Below are 14,968 nucleotides of genomic sequence, written 5' to 3'. Positions count from 1 at the left end.
TGATGCTGTCAGGTCTCACATCCAACTCCTTTTCAGCCTTCATTGATTTACATCAGGAATATCATTTGTTGCCATGTGTATAATTTTATTGAAATGTCCAAGTAATTTGTTGTGTAACTGTTTATAAGTCATATGAATGAGGTTTTGTTATGATCGGAATGTGTAGATTGGGTGTGAAAGGTCTCATTTTAAACATAGAGTGGTGAATTCATAATTAGTTTTAAAAATTGTGATTGAAATCTTTGAATTTCCTGAATTTGTGACTTATCAGGTTCATAAAGTTGGCAAATGTAATTTCATGTATGTTTTATTAAGTAATTAAATATGATAAGTTTATGCCTGAGTAATTTAGAACAATCTATGTGTTACGGAATATAATAGTCTCAATCATAACTTCAGTGTTTTGCCTTACTTTTGATGGATGGATCTCATGTCAACTTATTGTACAAAATAAGTCCTCGGTACAAATACAAACTATTTGTTTGTGATAATGGATTGCTGTTTATGTAAACTGGTTGGCAACTTCCGTGATTTGTAAATGTTACATGTGAGACTTGTCATGGTTGTTTTAAATTAATTGCTTATGCCATTTTTGTATTTTGTTGTTGTTATGATGTAATATAAAATTTAAACTAGGTTAAAAAAAATTGTATGCGGCAATAAAAAAATCTGGTGTAGTTTATGAATAAAATTATAAAGGTAAGTGAATATAAAAACTTACTATCATCATAGTATATGTAACATGAATATATTTATTTATTAATTCAGTCTTTATATGCGTTTTTCTTTACTCTCCATTTTCTGCTATAACTTTGTACCTTAGATATTTATCTAAAATGTTTACTTTCAAGAAAAAAGTTACACTTCTACATTATAGCTGTTATTTCTGGAACATTGTTTATTTGTTATTGGATTATTTTATATTTTCCATTTTTTACAACCACAAAATAAAAAAAATATTAAAACATCTCCTAAACAATGAGAGATAGATGATGGTTTCAAATAAGCAAAATTAAAAGTCTTTTAGAGGAAAATATTTGTTTTTTTTTAAATTTGGCATTTAACTTTAGTCAGTCTATACCAATGAGAGTAAGATCAAGCTGATATTAAAAAGCATTTAGTTATGAACTGATATAAGGAGTTTGATCAAATGTATATGAATGATTTTAGAGAACATGATAAAATATAAAGTCACTTCAAGTAAATTGATTTTAGCAACAATATTGTGGTAACACTCAATCATATACTCTTAATTACCTAATTTCAGTGTAATACAAATTTTCATTTTAGAGCTTGGCTGACCATATACACACCATTTTGTGAGACTTGCTTATAGGAGGGACTTAAGGAACCTTAAAGCATCTGTAGCAGCCAAATATATTAAAATAAATAAATCTATCTTTTACATATTTTAGACTCATACAAATTTATCTGCTTGTATGGAAGTAATAGCCAAGTCGGGCTAACTTTGTACTTTCGTGGTTGGCAGATGATTTCAATTATGAATTATAGCACAGAATCATCCTCTAAGAGGACATAACAAAGATTTCACAAGGGGGGGGGGCCTTACTCAACAGTTTACTGAAACAGATATTCTTTTGTTTTATATTACAAATAATGATAGAATTATAGTTAGAAAGCAAATCATCATTAATTCATTTTACTCCATTTTTTATTTGCTCATAATAAGGAGTTATTTTGTATGATTTTGTTTTTTTCTTTTCTTTAATAATGTTAAATTTGCATTAGTTTTAAGTTTTACCATATTTTTCTTGCGCATGATTGAGTCTAATTTACATACTTCTTTCTTTATTCTTTTATTAAATTTGTAATTTGTAAATTATTTTTTTATTTTATTATTATTTTATAAGCTTATGTAAAATTTAATATAAAACAATAAGGGATAGTAAAAGTTTCTTTGAAACCTCTACTGACCGTACAAGCTTCTATTTCCTTTTAAAATCCTGATTTGAAATTGTTCACGATCACGATAGTTTCCCGAAATATATATTTAATAATTATATATAAAAATATTGCAGGATCACTTACACAAGTTATATGTGTGATTGTAATACGAATGCCCACTGAGAACCCAGTGAAGAGTTGAGTACTCTGCTGCACCACCAGAAGTAATGGAAGACTGTAAAGTAATTGTAGAATCATTTAATATTTAGAAAAAATAAAATAAAATATGTCGACAGCTATTGAAGCAAAATATTTACTTGTGCTCATCAAATATTATTTCGTTACCTCTAAGGCTTTGAGAACACTGATGACTGCACTCTCAACAGAAACCCCAAGGAGGGTTTTACTATGAATACAAGAAACTGAGTTTGGTGGTGCTGATGTATTAATTATATATGTATCTTCGATGGATTCTAGAAGAGGTGTTGGTGGAGGTGCATCATCTGGAATAATATTTGATATATCAGAATTTGTGTGATAGCATGACCATATATCAACTTTATATTTGTAATTATCAAGGAGATATATATTTTTTCAATTGAAATAACTACAAATAAGGACCAAATAGATTATTATTATTAACAAGACAAGTTAAAAAAATATATAAATCCCTGAACACTGATAAATTTAGTAGTACATGTGTTATACAGGCCAAAAAATGTATCTAACAATGTTTACATAATGATTAATATAAAGGCCCCATTGGAGAAGCAAAGATGTTCCATTTTTTGGCAAAGTTGCCCCCATTACAAGACCAATCTTTGTTTAATTAATATTAAAAATAAATAATTGAAAATTGATCTAAGTGTCAATAATTTTGAAATTTTATTTACCATGAAGAATATCATAAACAGAGAATCGAAGGTTAACTCTGTGCTGGAAGCCCAAATAGACTAGAATCCTTGCTACATGATGTTTGACATAACGTGCATATTTGGTCGAATGATTGGTATAGTACCATTCATCTGAAGGCAACAACAGTTGTGACAAAACATCTGGGAGACCATGATCAGTCAAAGCCCGATGGTTCGCAGGGTCCAGAGCAAGAGTCGCAACAATTTGCAAAACTAATGTGAGCAATTGCTGTAAAAGTAAGCAAGTATTATTGTTTAATTATGTATAATGATTATACAGCATCGTATTTACAAACTATTACTTTATAACATATATCTTTTTATTGAATATATCCTTACCGGATCATGTGTTGAGTCAAGCGCAGTGGCAAGTATCCTCAACTGAGGTTCCTGTGCCAGCTGGGCCTGTACTGTACTCCCTTCAACCATAAACAGAAGTGACCGAGCTGCCAGAAGTTGAAGACAATGATAACTGCAGTGCCTCCACCTAAACCACAGAAATAGTTTTAAATCATCCTAAGGATTACATTATTACTCATTTTCAGTTTAGATAAAATTTAAAATAAATTCATTACTCAATTAAACCCTTAAAATAAACCCATTACTTCAGTACTCCCTAAAACATTTTATAAAAACTTATTCTTATTTTAAGAAAGAATCTACTATTTCTTTACTATAGAGTTTAAAATATAAGGAAATGACAATCCATATGAAATTTCCATCACTGCAGCATTTGTGTATTTCCCTATAACAAGGAATAAGTTTCCTCTCTGTTTCATTTTTCTCCTCCAATCTATGCCTTTTTTTTTTGTATAGTCACGTAAGTTATTAGTTAATCAGTCTTTATGATTAAGATGACCTGAAATGTAATTCAAAAACTGTCATTTTAATAGCCAATATAATATTCATAATTCTTGTATTTATGAGTTTTGTTTTTATTAAAAAAACAAATTATCACTACCATTTGTTATAGTAATGTGTACATCAATATTTTCATCATATTCATCTCTTAAATTATTGCTAGTAAAGTTGCTATATGGAAACATATTATATTATAGCAAGCGAACAATTTTCACCTATTATTACTATAAACTTTGCAGCCTCCCATCATGAAGGTATAAATGAAAATTAACTATGAACTGACTTAAAAGTCCTGGGTTTGGTGGGACTAAAATTTTTCTAGATTGATCCTAAATATAAGTCAATGCTGAATATAGATCTCTAATTTTACTGAAGACATTAGAAAAATCCTCAACCAATAAAAGGGCTAATACTGTTGTGGACAGATTAACTTAATATTCACCAATATTTCAACTTTATTTGATGCCAATTATACGCAAATATTATTTAAAAATGTCACCGTGTAATACTTTATTTTACATAATGTTTAATAAATTGATGTACAAATTAAACTGTAGAGTTTAAGACTTGATTTGTTTTGTTTTTTTCCCTTCTTACACAGAAATTGTACCTTTCCATTTATTATTTTTAATTTAATTGTATCTGATTTTTTATCATTTTTGTTTTCTTTTATTTATTATCAGAAGTGTCCGTCATCTTATGATTAATGATATGACATATGGTTTTATTTTATTTGTTCTATTCTTATTTTATGTATTCTCTTAATTATTGTTGTTAATTTTTATTTTTTCAAATTCATTATTTTATGACGTTATATAATTTCATTTTTATTTTGTATTTTACTTTAAGACTCTAAAGTCTAATTTTGACACCATTATATTATTCTAAAGGGATCAATCCAAGAATAAATAAAGAATATTATTATACTGAAAAAAATATTACAAACTGAACTACAGAATTGATGTAAATTACAATTATAAAATTTGGGCAACAAATAGTACAATTAAATGAACCATTACATAATTTATAAAAGGGGGGCCGGTCCGCTGTTAGGCGGGGGGGAGGGGTAAATTATTGTTTAAATATAACATTTAATTGTAATCAAAATATAATACTAATTATTATTATTGCTAAAGACATCTAACTAACAAAATAATTGTAAGTTTTTTTTTCTGTTTAAAAAATATTTAGGGAAGTAGAAAGTTATTAGAGAGGTCCCCTTGAAGATACATGTGTATGTGCATGGTCGTACCACATTATAAATTAAGAGTAAAGGAGAAGGCTGTTGTTGGAATACATACAAGCCAAAATATATTTGATCGAAAAACTTTAGCAAATATACTGAAAGAAGGCTTTATGAGATTATTTAAAAAATAAAATAAATTAAAAAAGTTAATTAAAATGTATTATTAGGAACAGTTAAAATATGAAATCAGATCTAAGATAAAAATAAATAATATTTTGCTGCTTCTATATTTGTCTCTGTTCCATCTATTATAGAATATCCCACACATGCTCCATCATTATGGTGACCAGAACTGTAAATCAAATTTTGGCAATTATGTAATGTGGTGGCAATTATGTTGTGGAATTTAGAAAGGGTTTTATAAACAAAGACAAACAGTGTATGTTTTCACTAATAGACGTCACGATCGTTAGAACAAAGCAGCCTGACTCTTTGTTCCAAGCAGTACCATAGTGTTGCCATATACTGTTTTATTTTCAAACCAAATAATAAAACTTATTTTTATAACAATTTAGAAATGCCATATAATGTCCAAATTTTATGACCATTTCTAAATTATAACCTTACAATAATAATCCTTAAGGGTAGAGCAACAAGTTTTGTGAGATTTAAGTTTTCAAATAAAAGATTTTTAAAGACCATGGTTAAAGCTTTTCAGTAAATGAACTAAAGAGTAGATAAAGTTTTCCCTAAAAATTCTTTAAATTTAAAAATAATTATTCAAAATATAAGATTTATAATCCTTAAGATGTTTAGACAGCAAGAAGATAGCAAATTTAATAAATAAGTGATAATTACTAGTATTATGTAATATTTCTGTAATAATAAATAAGGTGTATAAATATAACTGGTTACTTTTTTATAAATTGGTTTCAATTTTCTTTTAGAAGAGATTTCTTATGTTATGATTAACTTTACTTTGCTTAAACGGAATTAGAGGTACTAAGAATGGAAATGGTACTTAACAACAAAAATATCTGTTTTTATGGAATAAATACCTACAATATACATGCTTCATAATTTATTACATTGTTTCTGGAACTTCTATAAAAGTGGGTGTTCAGAAAATCCTACTTTACATCAACATATACATCAATAATAACGAACTGACTTACACATTGACATGCCTTCCTATATTTTAAAGCTATCGTAACTTCATGCAAATCGTTCGACATACAACACAAGGAAGCCTTAAAAGAAATATGGTCCAGAGTTGATGAACATTTTAGATGGTTTTATAAATTGTTTATTTTAAATTTGGCTCTCCTAAGAATACAAAGATTTAAAAAAATGACAAATAATGTTCACAACTCTGTACCTTTGCTTAGGTCATCTTATCTACCCTCAATTTCAGAAGAATTGGTATTGTTCAGTTTTTCATGGAATATTTAATGATAAAAAACTGATGAAGTAACAAATACCAACTAAGTATAGAGTTACTAAATACCTTTTCTTTTCTTGAATGCCTTTGATAGCGAAGTATGCAATTGGTCTAACAGTCTTTCGAGATTTTACTTTGTATACCTGTTTTAAGAATCCGTGGAGCCCACAAAAATAATAGAATTTCATTGCTTCTGGTTTCAGGCCCTTCTTATTCCATATAATGTATACTTGTATTACATATGGTGTACATTATTTTTATAAACAGAGGTACCAGAACTATAACCTGGGTTGTTGAGATATTCCAAATCATAATTGATTATTATGCCCAACAAATCATTCTGTTACATTCAGTGTAACCAGCAATAGGCCAGACATACTCGAAACAGAGTAATATGTACTTGAATAAATGTTTTTAAGTATGTTAATTTTTTCTTTTTGGGAGGTAGCAATCACCTTCTACCTTTAAGTAAACCAAAACCTGTAGGAGCAGATCTCACAGCCAAGAGCCTTTACAGTCCAACTTGGCTCAACCTAACGGCCAAGATCTAAATTATGATCCAATAAACAATCATCTCATGTTAATTTCATTTATTTATGCTTTATAATTTAATTTTGTAATAACCATTTATTATATTATTGCATTGTTTAAATGAATAAAATAATATGAACTAAAAAAAAGATCTTTAATCCTCCTAAAGCTATATGCAATGTTTCTTGATGGCTTTTTCAAGCCTAGAGATGCTACTAACCAAAATTCAACAATAATGAATCTGAAATGGATTCACCCACTTTGAAGGAGACAGTGATCGAACACTGCTAGTGGATCAAATGATTTTAATGCCACTTTGGTACCTTATACTATGTTATTATTTCACAGAATCTCCTTTAGGCCTCACTTCAATCCTTAATACTAGTGAGTTAACTGAGGGCGAATACTCCTCGGCCATTTCTGTTCTTGTTTAAGTGTCTAAAGAAAATACCTTTAGAGCTTGCTTGCCCCTTTTGGCTATAGGTTAGTAAATACTCTACACATTGTGGTTACTGTCCAACAAGGATTTAAGAGAAATGCCCTTAAAAATTGTTTTCTGTCTTTCAACTTTAGGCGAAAATGCAACAGAGTATAGATGCCATCCTTTAAGATGCATACCCATAAAACTTGCTTATCGTGCATAGTTTGCATATTAAATCTGCTCTGCATCCATTCCTTTTGTCAACTCTCCTCCTACCAGGCCGTAAACCTTATTGGATGTATATTATCTGAAGTTTTCTGATATTAATGCTCCTCATCTCTTAAATGCTTGCCACCGGCTGGACCGAACATGATAACTCAACAGAGGTATCAGATGAAATTTGATTATTTCTTGGTATTTTTTTGTTTTTATTTAAATATTTATTACTGTTTATAATGTTTTTCTTTCTTTGGTTTATTGTTATAGTATTGAGATGCCAAGAGATTTTGATGGTTATGTCAGTTGTCGCATGAGGGCAAATAAAATGACTCCAAGAAGGCTTGGGGTTTTGTTATCAAACTCTCACCTGCTCACCTCTGGCTAGGGGTGCACTGCTGCTTGCTCCCTATCACCCTCTTGTAAAGAGTTAGGGCATTGTGGAGTATGTTCAGGACGGACATGGCATGCACGCTTGAGAGTACATCTATAACAAAAGCAAATCTTTGGTGACAAAATGTTTATTAGAATACATCGTAATGATGCTACTAATATAATATGACTAAAAATTAGTAATGTGTTAATAATGATTATTCAAAGCATTCTTTACGGTGTACTTTGATTATTTCATTTAAACTAATCTTGATGTCAGTAGCATTTAGAAAAATATTTATTTATTCAACCATTGATGTTTATTTAGATTGTTTTCATTATTTTTAAACATTACCTACATAAATATAATTTTTTCAATTTCTTGAGACTGGTATTTATTTATTAGATAAGTCAAATGGTATCCTTGTTTAGTCTCAACACTCTTTATTATATCAATAATCCAATGTTACGGCCAATTCGGCCATCCTCAAGGACAATATAAATATAAACTCTCACCTCACATTAAAATTTAAAAATGTTTTGCTGGCTATTCTGCCCAGGTCATTAATTATAAGTCAAAATCACCCTATTTTTTTTTCAAAACTTCATTAATTTTTAAAACTTTTAATTTTCGATTAATCTACACTATCACTATCATATAAAAAACTTTTTTTTGACTTATAACTAATGACCTAGTCAGAATAGCCTGTAAAACATTTTTAAATTTTAATGTGAGGTGAGAATTTATAATTGGAGATTGTCCTTGAAGATGGCCGAATTGGCCGAAACATTAGACTATTGGTATAATAAAGAGTGTTGAGACTAAAATAGGATATAATTTTTTTTTTTTTAGCCCTGATGATGGCCTGAAATTCTGGTCGAAACGTAACCTCAAATAAATGTTTTGTTTATTTGTGTATCTTTGCTGACTGCTCCCCCGGCCATCTTTTCTCATATTAATATACAGTCAAATATTTACACTTCATTTTTTTTTTTTTTTTGGAGAATACTATAAACTTAAAAATTTGATTTTGAGTTGGAATAACATGGGTCTTGAAAATAATTTTATTAAAAAAAAAAAATAAGGATATTGATGAAGATGATCATAGTTTTCTGTGAGTTTATACACTGTTCTTGTTTCCATGTTATCTAACAGTTATGTTATTAATACCAATGAAGGGAATATAATATAAAAAATAAAAATAAATAAAAAGAAGAAAAATAAATATAATAACTACTAGGATTTTTTGTATATCATTGTTTAATGATGGTCCTAAACTTAAGAAAAGGTGTTTCTTATTAACTTTTGTGAATGTAATTAAAGGAATCATTTGAAGGCAACCTAACTCTTAAAAAAATAAATTATTCTCTGAAATTTGTAATAAGCAGATTATTGATAAAAAAAATATTTTAATGATTTGTTATGGTTACTTCTATAATTGATTTACCAACAATCTTACCCATAACAGATTCCTCGTGCTCAACGACCTCAGCCTCTAAAGTTCTCCTGACCTGCTCTAGATGCTCTCCGGCAGCGTGCCTCCAAACTGACCCCAGTCTCTTCCCCTTGTTTGCTTTTCCTCTCCGATTGGGTTTGTTTTCTTCCTGATTGTTTCCACTTGTTCCAGTTGGTTTCTTCTCATTCTTTTCAGATCTATAATAGAAATCATTGATTTAATAATATTTTTTTTTTATTGAGAATTGATTTTAAAAATTTATCATGTTGGGCCCCCCACACTATAAGCATTTGGCTAATTGAGCTATAGCGGAGGCAAGAAGATCTTTGATCTTTTACGAAATCTGGATCATTCAGTCCCTACTGAAAGAGCCACAATTTACAATTTCAATTTCGCACCGCATGAAAGTAGCTGTAAAGATTTTTATAATCATCATTTCTAATTAAATAACGAAAATTGTAAAAATCTTCTACCATGAGATAAATGATTACAGGACTCCTCTTAGAGGACGAAGAGGCAGGACACTCCTGCCGGGTCAAAGACCATTGTTAAAATAAAAAAGGTAAATCTGTGGGTACCCATCCTGAACTTCTTGAATTGCAGCAACTGAAACATTATGAGACATGTAAGCGTTTCACTGCTTCCTGGGCAAAAAACAAAACAAAAAAACGAGCCTTTTCTCGAAAGGATAATCACGTGTGACGAAAAGTGGATTGTATATGACAACAGGCGTCTGTCAGATCAGTGGTTAAATATCGACGAAAGACCGTGACAATGACAAAACCAAATTTGCATACAGAAAAATTATTGGTTTCTGTGAGGTGGCCAATGGCAGGATTATTTTATTTCTCCTTTTTACCAAGAGGAGAAACCACCAGATCAACATTGTACTGCAGTGATGTTGACATAATGAATAAAAACTTGTCAAAAAACAAACTACAATGCTTAATTGGAAAGGACCTAAACTCTTACACGACAACGTCAGACCTCATGTTTCACGACAGACCTTGGAAAAACTAAACGAGCTGTGTTAAGAAATCCTTCCAGGCTCACTTTTTTTCGAAGCCCACAGATTTCAATCTCTTGACAAATTTGGACAACTTCCTTATAAAGTAAAAGTTTAGAAAATGATTCTCAAGTCAAAAACGTATTTTCTGAATTAATTTCTCCACAAAACACTATCTTTTTCAGTTATGAGATTGAAAAAAATTATAACAAGTTGGAGAAAATAAGGATAAATGTTTTGATTTCATAAAGTTGTTTTACTAAGTAATATGGCCCTATATTAAAGACATCTAGTGAACTAATTTTTAATAAATAATTATGTTTAAAAGTTTATATTTTTAATATTATTAATAAATTACAATATTGGATTAGTTCACAGCAATCGTGTCCTTTATCCTTCATACCTTCATTGAAATATTTATCATTAATAAAAATTATCGAATTATTCATTGCACGGCTATGGCAGAAAACTTTTCTTTTTAATTCTTCAACACCAAGTCCAAGTTTTTTCCACCAAATTTGCCAAAAATTATAAAGTGATCCGTTAATCTTCTATTTCCGTTGACGGCAACTTTTCTCGTTTAAAACTTCTCCTTATTCCTATCTATCGTTTCAGTTTTCTGACCTCGTCGCGGACCTTTTGAGCCTGCTAATTAAAAGTTGGCCAAAGTATTTGCTTCCATGAATACCGCCTTGTATTATTCTCAACTTGTTCTAATTCGTGGTATCTTTCCGGGCAAAGTTTCTTGTAAGTTGGACCGCAAGCACCGAAGAGGAGAAGACTCGTAGGCAATTGGGTAGACCCCCTTGGGTATTAATCCCCAGTTTCCCTCGACTTGGACAATGACGGATCGGCGATGTCTTCGACGAAAAGGCTATTGGGAGTTTGCAAACTCAATTACGGCGAAGACATGCATGATCCGAGTTGTCTGCCAAGGTGCTTAGTACGTCTTATTTCTGCGCCATTATCCTCAGCTGTTCCCCCAGTAAAGTTTAGCACGAACGTAATAATTTTCCATAAATCAAAACAAATACCATTTGAAATAACGATACAACACATTAATACTCGAATATGGCCTAGCCACAAGCAGGGTAAAATGTTTAGGTGTGAATATAACCTCTGCGTTCAAGTCGCTCAAGTTATTTAATTAATTCCCGTAAATGTAGAAAAATTTTTACATTAAATAATTAAAAAGTATTGTATTAAATTTGTTTAGATAGTCCATCAGTCGGTTTGTAACGATTTTTTATTGGAATGGCTCAAGAAATTTATAAATTTGATTACTTAAATTACTCAGTGATATACAATTAAAGTTTTGAAACAATTCAGGTTAAAATAATGGAAACATATTTCATATTAGAATATAAATTATTAAAACAAAAAAAATTTTTATAAAAACAAGTTTATTGTAGTTGTTGGTTTTTTTTTTTTTTTTTAGTGAAATCCATTTTTAATAAGCAAATACCAATGAAAATGGTATAGAAAAAATTCATTTGGACCAAATCAAACTAACATTCTGAAAATAAAACTGTACAGGTAGTAATTAAAATTTTATTCGGATTAAAAAAAAAATTATATTATAATAGTTATATTATAGACATATGTTTTCCCCATTCCTCTAACGTTTCGGCCCTTTCTATTACCCATTATTAAAAATGTTCCTCTCCATTTTTGTACAATTAATAAAATTTATATTCATACATATAATTCCTGGAAGTACTTATAACAATTTTTTTGAAAAGTTTTCTTTTTCTCAGCTCTTTTTACTAGATTTTTTTTTCTCGTGGCTTTTATACCTTATTTTTAATATCCAAAAATATTGTGAGGAATGTAAATTTTCTCTTTTTTAACCATGTTTCACCTTTATTAATCAAAAGATAGAAAGGTGAATCATGGCTAGAATTAAAAAAAATCTCGAAAGTTGTATCACCCAACTTTCACTTACCATCCTGCAAAACTCCCCGAGTTTTGTGTAGATTGCTGCCCTTTTGTTGAAGTTATAGTAATTTTCGTAAAAAAAAGTCAAACTTTGGGAAGGTAAAAATAATGAAAACAGTTTTTTTTACTTTTAAGTTATTATCAAAATTCAAATTTTTGCAGTTTTTCACAGTGGAAATAACGATTATAAATTTAAATAAGATAGTCAGGGAAGTGGTCAAAAGAGAACAAAATAGTTATTTATTGATAATTGTAATAGTCAAGACAACATAAGCAAAATGAAAAAATAAAAAGTGAAATAACTTAATTTAAACAATATGAAGAGAAAGAAAGTTTACAATAAACAGTAAATGGGCAAATTAACAAAAACAATGGATAAATGAATAAAATATAGTACAAGAACAATAAAATATAAGTAAAAGGTAAGATGTAAAATGAAGTACATAAACATATTAAAAATAAGTTAAAAAATTCATTCGTTGCAGATCTGATGCAAAACAGATATGCGTCTTTAAATTCCAAACTCTTTAAGCATCCTAAGCCATTAAGAATTAATCTAATCCCCACTCCGCAGCGTCATTTTTGTTTAAAAGAGTAGGATCATCCTCCTAGTGTAAAAATGGTTCTGCAATCGTGTGAATACGTTAAAAGCACTTTGACAAACTCCCTTAAAAATGTGACCGAAACACAGCGGGTCGAACACAAATTCAGACCAATCCGTACCATATAATTTAAACAATCCATCTAGAAGCGCCAAAGATGTATGGTAGCGAGAGGTGTAATAATGGCTTAGGAAAAGTCTAATCCACGTTTCAATGGGTAAGTATATAAATACCTTTTGTGTTTGAACTCTTAAATATATATATAAAAAAAGGAGGTACTTTTTGAATAAAGTCGGCTTAACTCCTCTTTTTATTCTACCTTAAGGAGATCGGCCTAAGGGATTACAGCGATTATTATCAAGGAAGGGATGAAATAAAAAAAAAATCTGCTGGAGCAATGTTATGGTTGGAAGACAGAAGATGCTTTTACAAACCGAAGGGAGGAGTTTGGATGAAAAAGTCTTTGAGGGTAAATCCGGTCTCTTCTCGTTATTTAAGAGAACTTATTAAAACTGTTGACCGTGCAAACACAATTACCAGGGCCTTCAGTCTTTGTTAGGTGAGCCCTGGTCCGGGATTAGGGATCACTGTCTCCCTTCCCCAATTACCCTGACTTACATTTTACTCTTAAATTGCTTGCTTTATTTTTTTTTCTTAACCGTAAAAATTGTTCGCTATGGATATTACTGGAGTTATAAAGTTATGTACATAAAGAGCTTTGAAAGGCTTAAAATCTTTTGTAAAAATATGTATATAAAAGATGGCTTCATCTTCGCGCAAAGTGTAGACTTTTAATTTACTTCAATTTGTAATGTTTAACTTATTCTTGTTATCTGCTTAGTTACGGATAACTGCATATTTATATGTTGACTGCCAGAGCAAATTCAAGATTTCCATGAAGAGTTTGACACAAAAACACTATAACGGCGGATCTTACAAATATTTGACAAAAGTAACTGGATAAATCCACGGGAAACGTAAAATTCTTGTCCCAAGCTGTTTGTGGGCCTTCTACTTGGTATAATTAAAAGGAAAAAAAATCAGATCCCTCTGGTATATTTCCTCATATGTTGAAAACTGTAAGTTACACAAATGTAACCGCAGAGTAGTGTAACATTCTTTTTATTATTTGTATGTTGGGAGAAGATAAAGACTTCTATGACATACTATGTACACTGGCTATCTACTGTCTGCTATACATCTTTTTTCTACTAGAGTGTCGTTGGAAAACTCTTTTTGGCTACTCTCTAGAATAATGAATCTTATTTTAAACATGATAGTTCTTATATACACCAAAATGATCAATGCTCGAGAGCAGAACTGAGGTAGGGGAATATCGATAGTGGGCTGTTGGAGGAATGGATTTTCAGGAGTTGGAAGAGAAGCCAATCTTCAGGACAGCATCCTATGTTGTATATTTCAGGGAGCGTTTTACACCTTCAATATTTGGCTGTTACAGGGAAAAGTATCTTTTGCTGCTATAGAAAGGATTGTAAAAAAGAGAAATCTTGACAACATAGGTCATATCACAAAGTTGTATACCCTTGTCAGAGTTACATTTTTATTGCAGTTTGTAATTTTACCACTTAAACTATTTATTTCAATATATTTATTATTAAACTAGGGTATTTATAAAGCCAAAAGTACAATATGATATCTTTGTAAGATTTTCGTATTTCATCTTGGCATTTAAACGAGTATGAGCATAAATTTAGATGTTCTGGTATTTTTCATCTAGAACATCATCCATGCTCACTGTAATCACTTATATAGATTCTAAAAATTTTAAATTTTATTTGCGGAATCGATAGACCTTGAACGGAGCTTATCAATGTCAAAAGTTACACAGGAAATTATAAAAGTTGGTAAAACAAACCCCTAATTGTGGCGTGACTCTTCTCTCCACCGGGCAGGATGCAAAATTATCAACTCAATATTTATTCTTTTTTTAGAATTTGAATTATACCCCATCCTAGATTCCAATCATATAATCCCAGATCACCAGTTTGGATTCCGAACATCCCACTCCACTATCCAGCAATGTCATCGTGTGGTGGAGATTGTCTCGTCTTCTTTGGAGCGCGGAATGTACTGCGTGGGAGTCTTTTTCGATATAGA

General features: G+C 30.3%; 1 protein-coding gene across 3 annotated transcripts in view; it reads right to left on the bottom strand.

The window, feature by feature from the left end:
• Positions 1–14,968, bottom strand: part of LOC106690356 (uncharacterized) — a 92,502-nt gene that overhangs the window by 34,885 nt on the left and 42,649 nt on the right. For all 3 annotated transcript variants that reach the window (XM_014435771.2, XM_067052827.1, XM_067052831.1), the window contains exons 3-8: positions 9,308–9,501; positions 7,854–7,962; positions 3,159–3,306; positions 2,799–3,048; positions 2,251–2,408; positions 2,050–2,140 (exon numbers count right to left, since the gene is read on the bottom strand). In XM_014435771.2, coding sequence (XP_014291257.2) covers positions 2,050–2,140; positions 2,251–2,408; positions 2,799–3,048; positions 3,159–3,306; positions 7,854–7,962; positions 9,308–9,501 — 950 coding nt within the window. The remainder of the gene's footprint in view (positions 1–2,049; positions 2,141–2,250; positions 2,409–2,798; positions 3,049–3,158; positions 3,307–7,853; positions 7,963–9,307; positions 9,502–14,968) is intronic.

Source organism: Halyomorpha halys, unplaced genomic scaffold, assembly GCF_000696795.3.
Source record: "Halyomorpha halys isolate HHAL.00 unplaced genomic scaffold, Hhal_1.1 Scaffold1676.1, whole genome shotgun sequence".
NCBI classification, from domain to species: Eukaryota; Metazoa; Arthropoda; class Insecta; order Hemiptera; family Pentatomidae; genus Halyomorpha; species Halyomorpha halys.
This window is presented reverse-complemented; position numbering and strand designations above follow the sequence as displayed.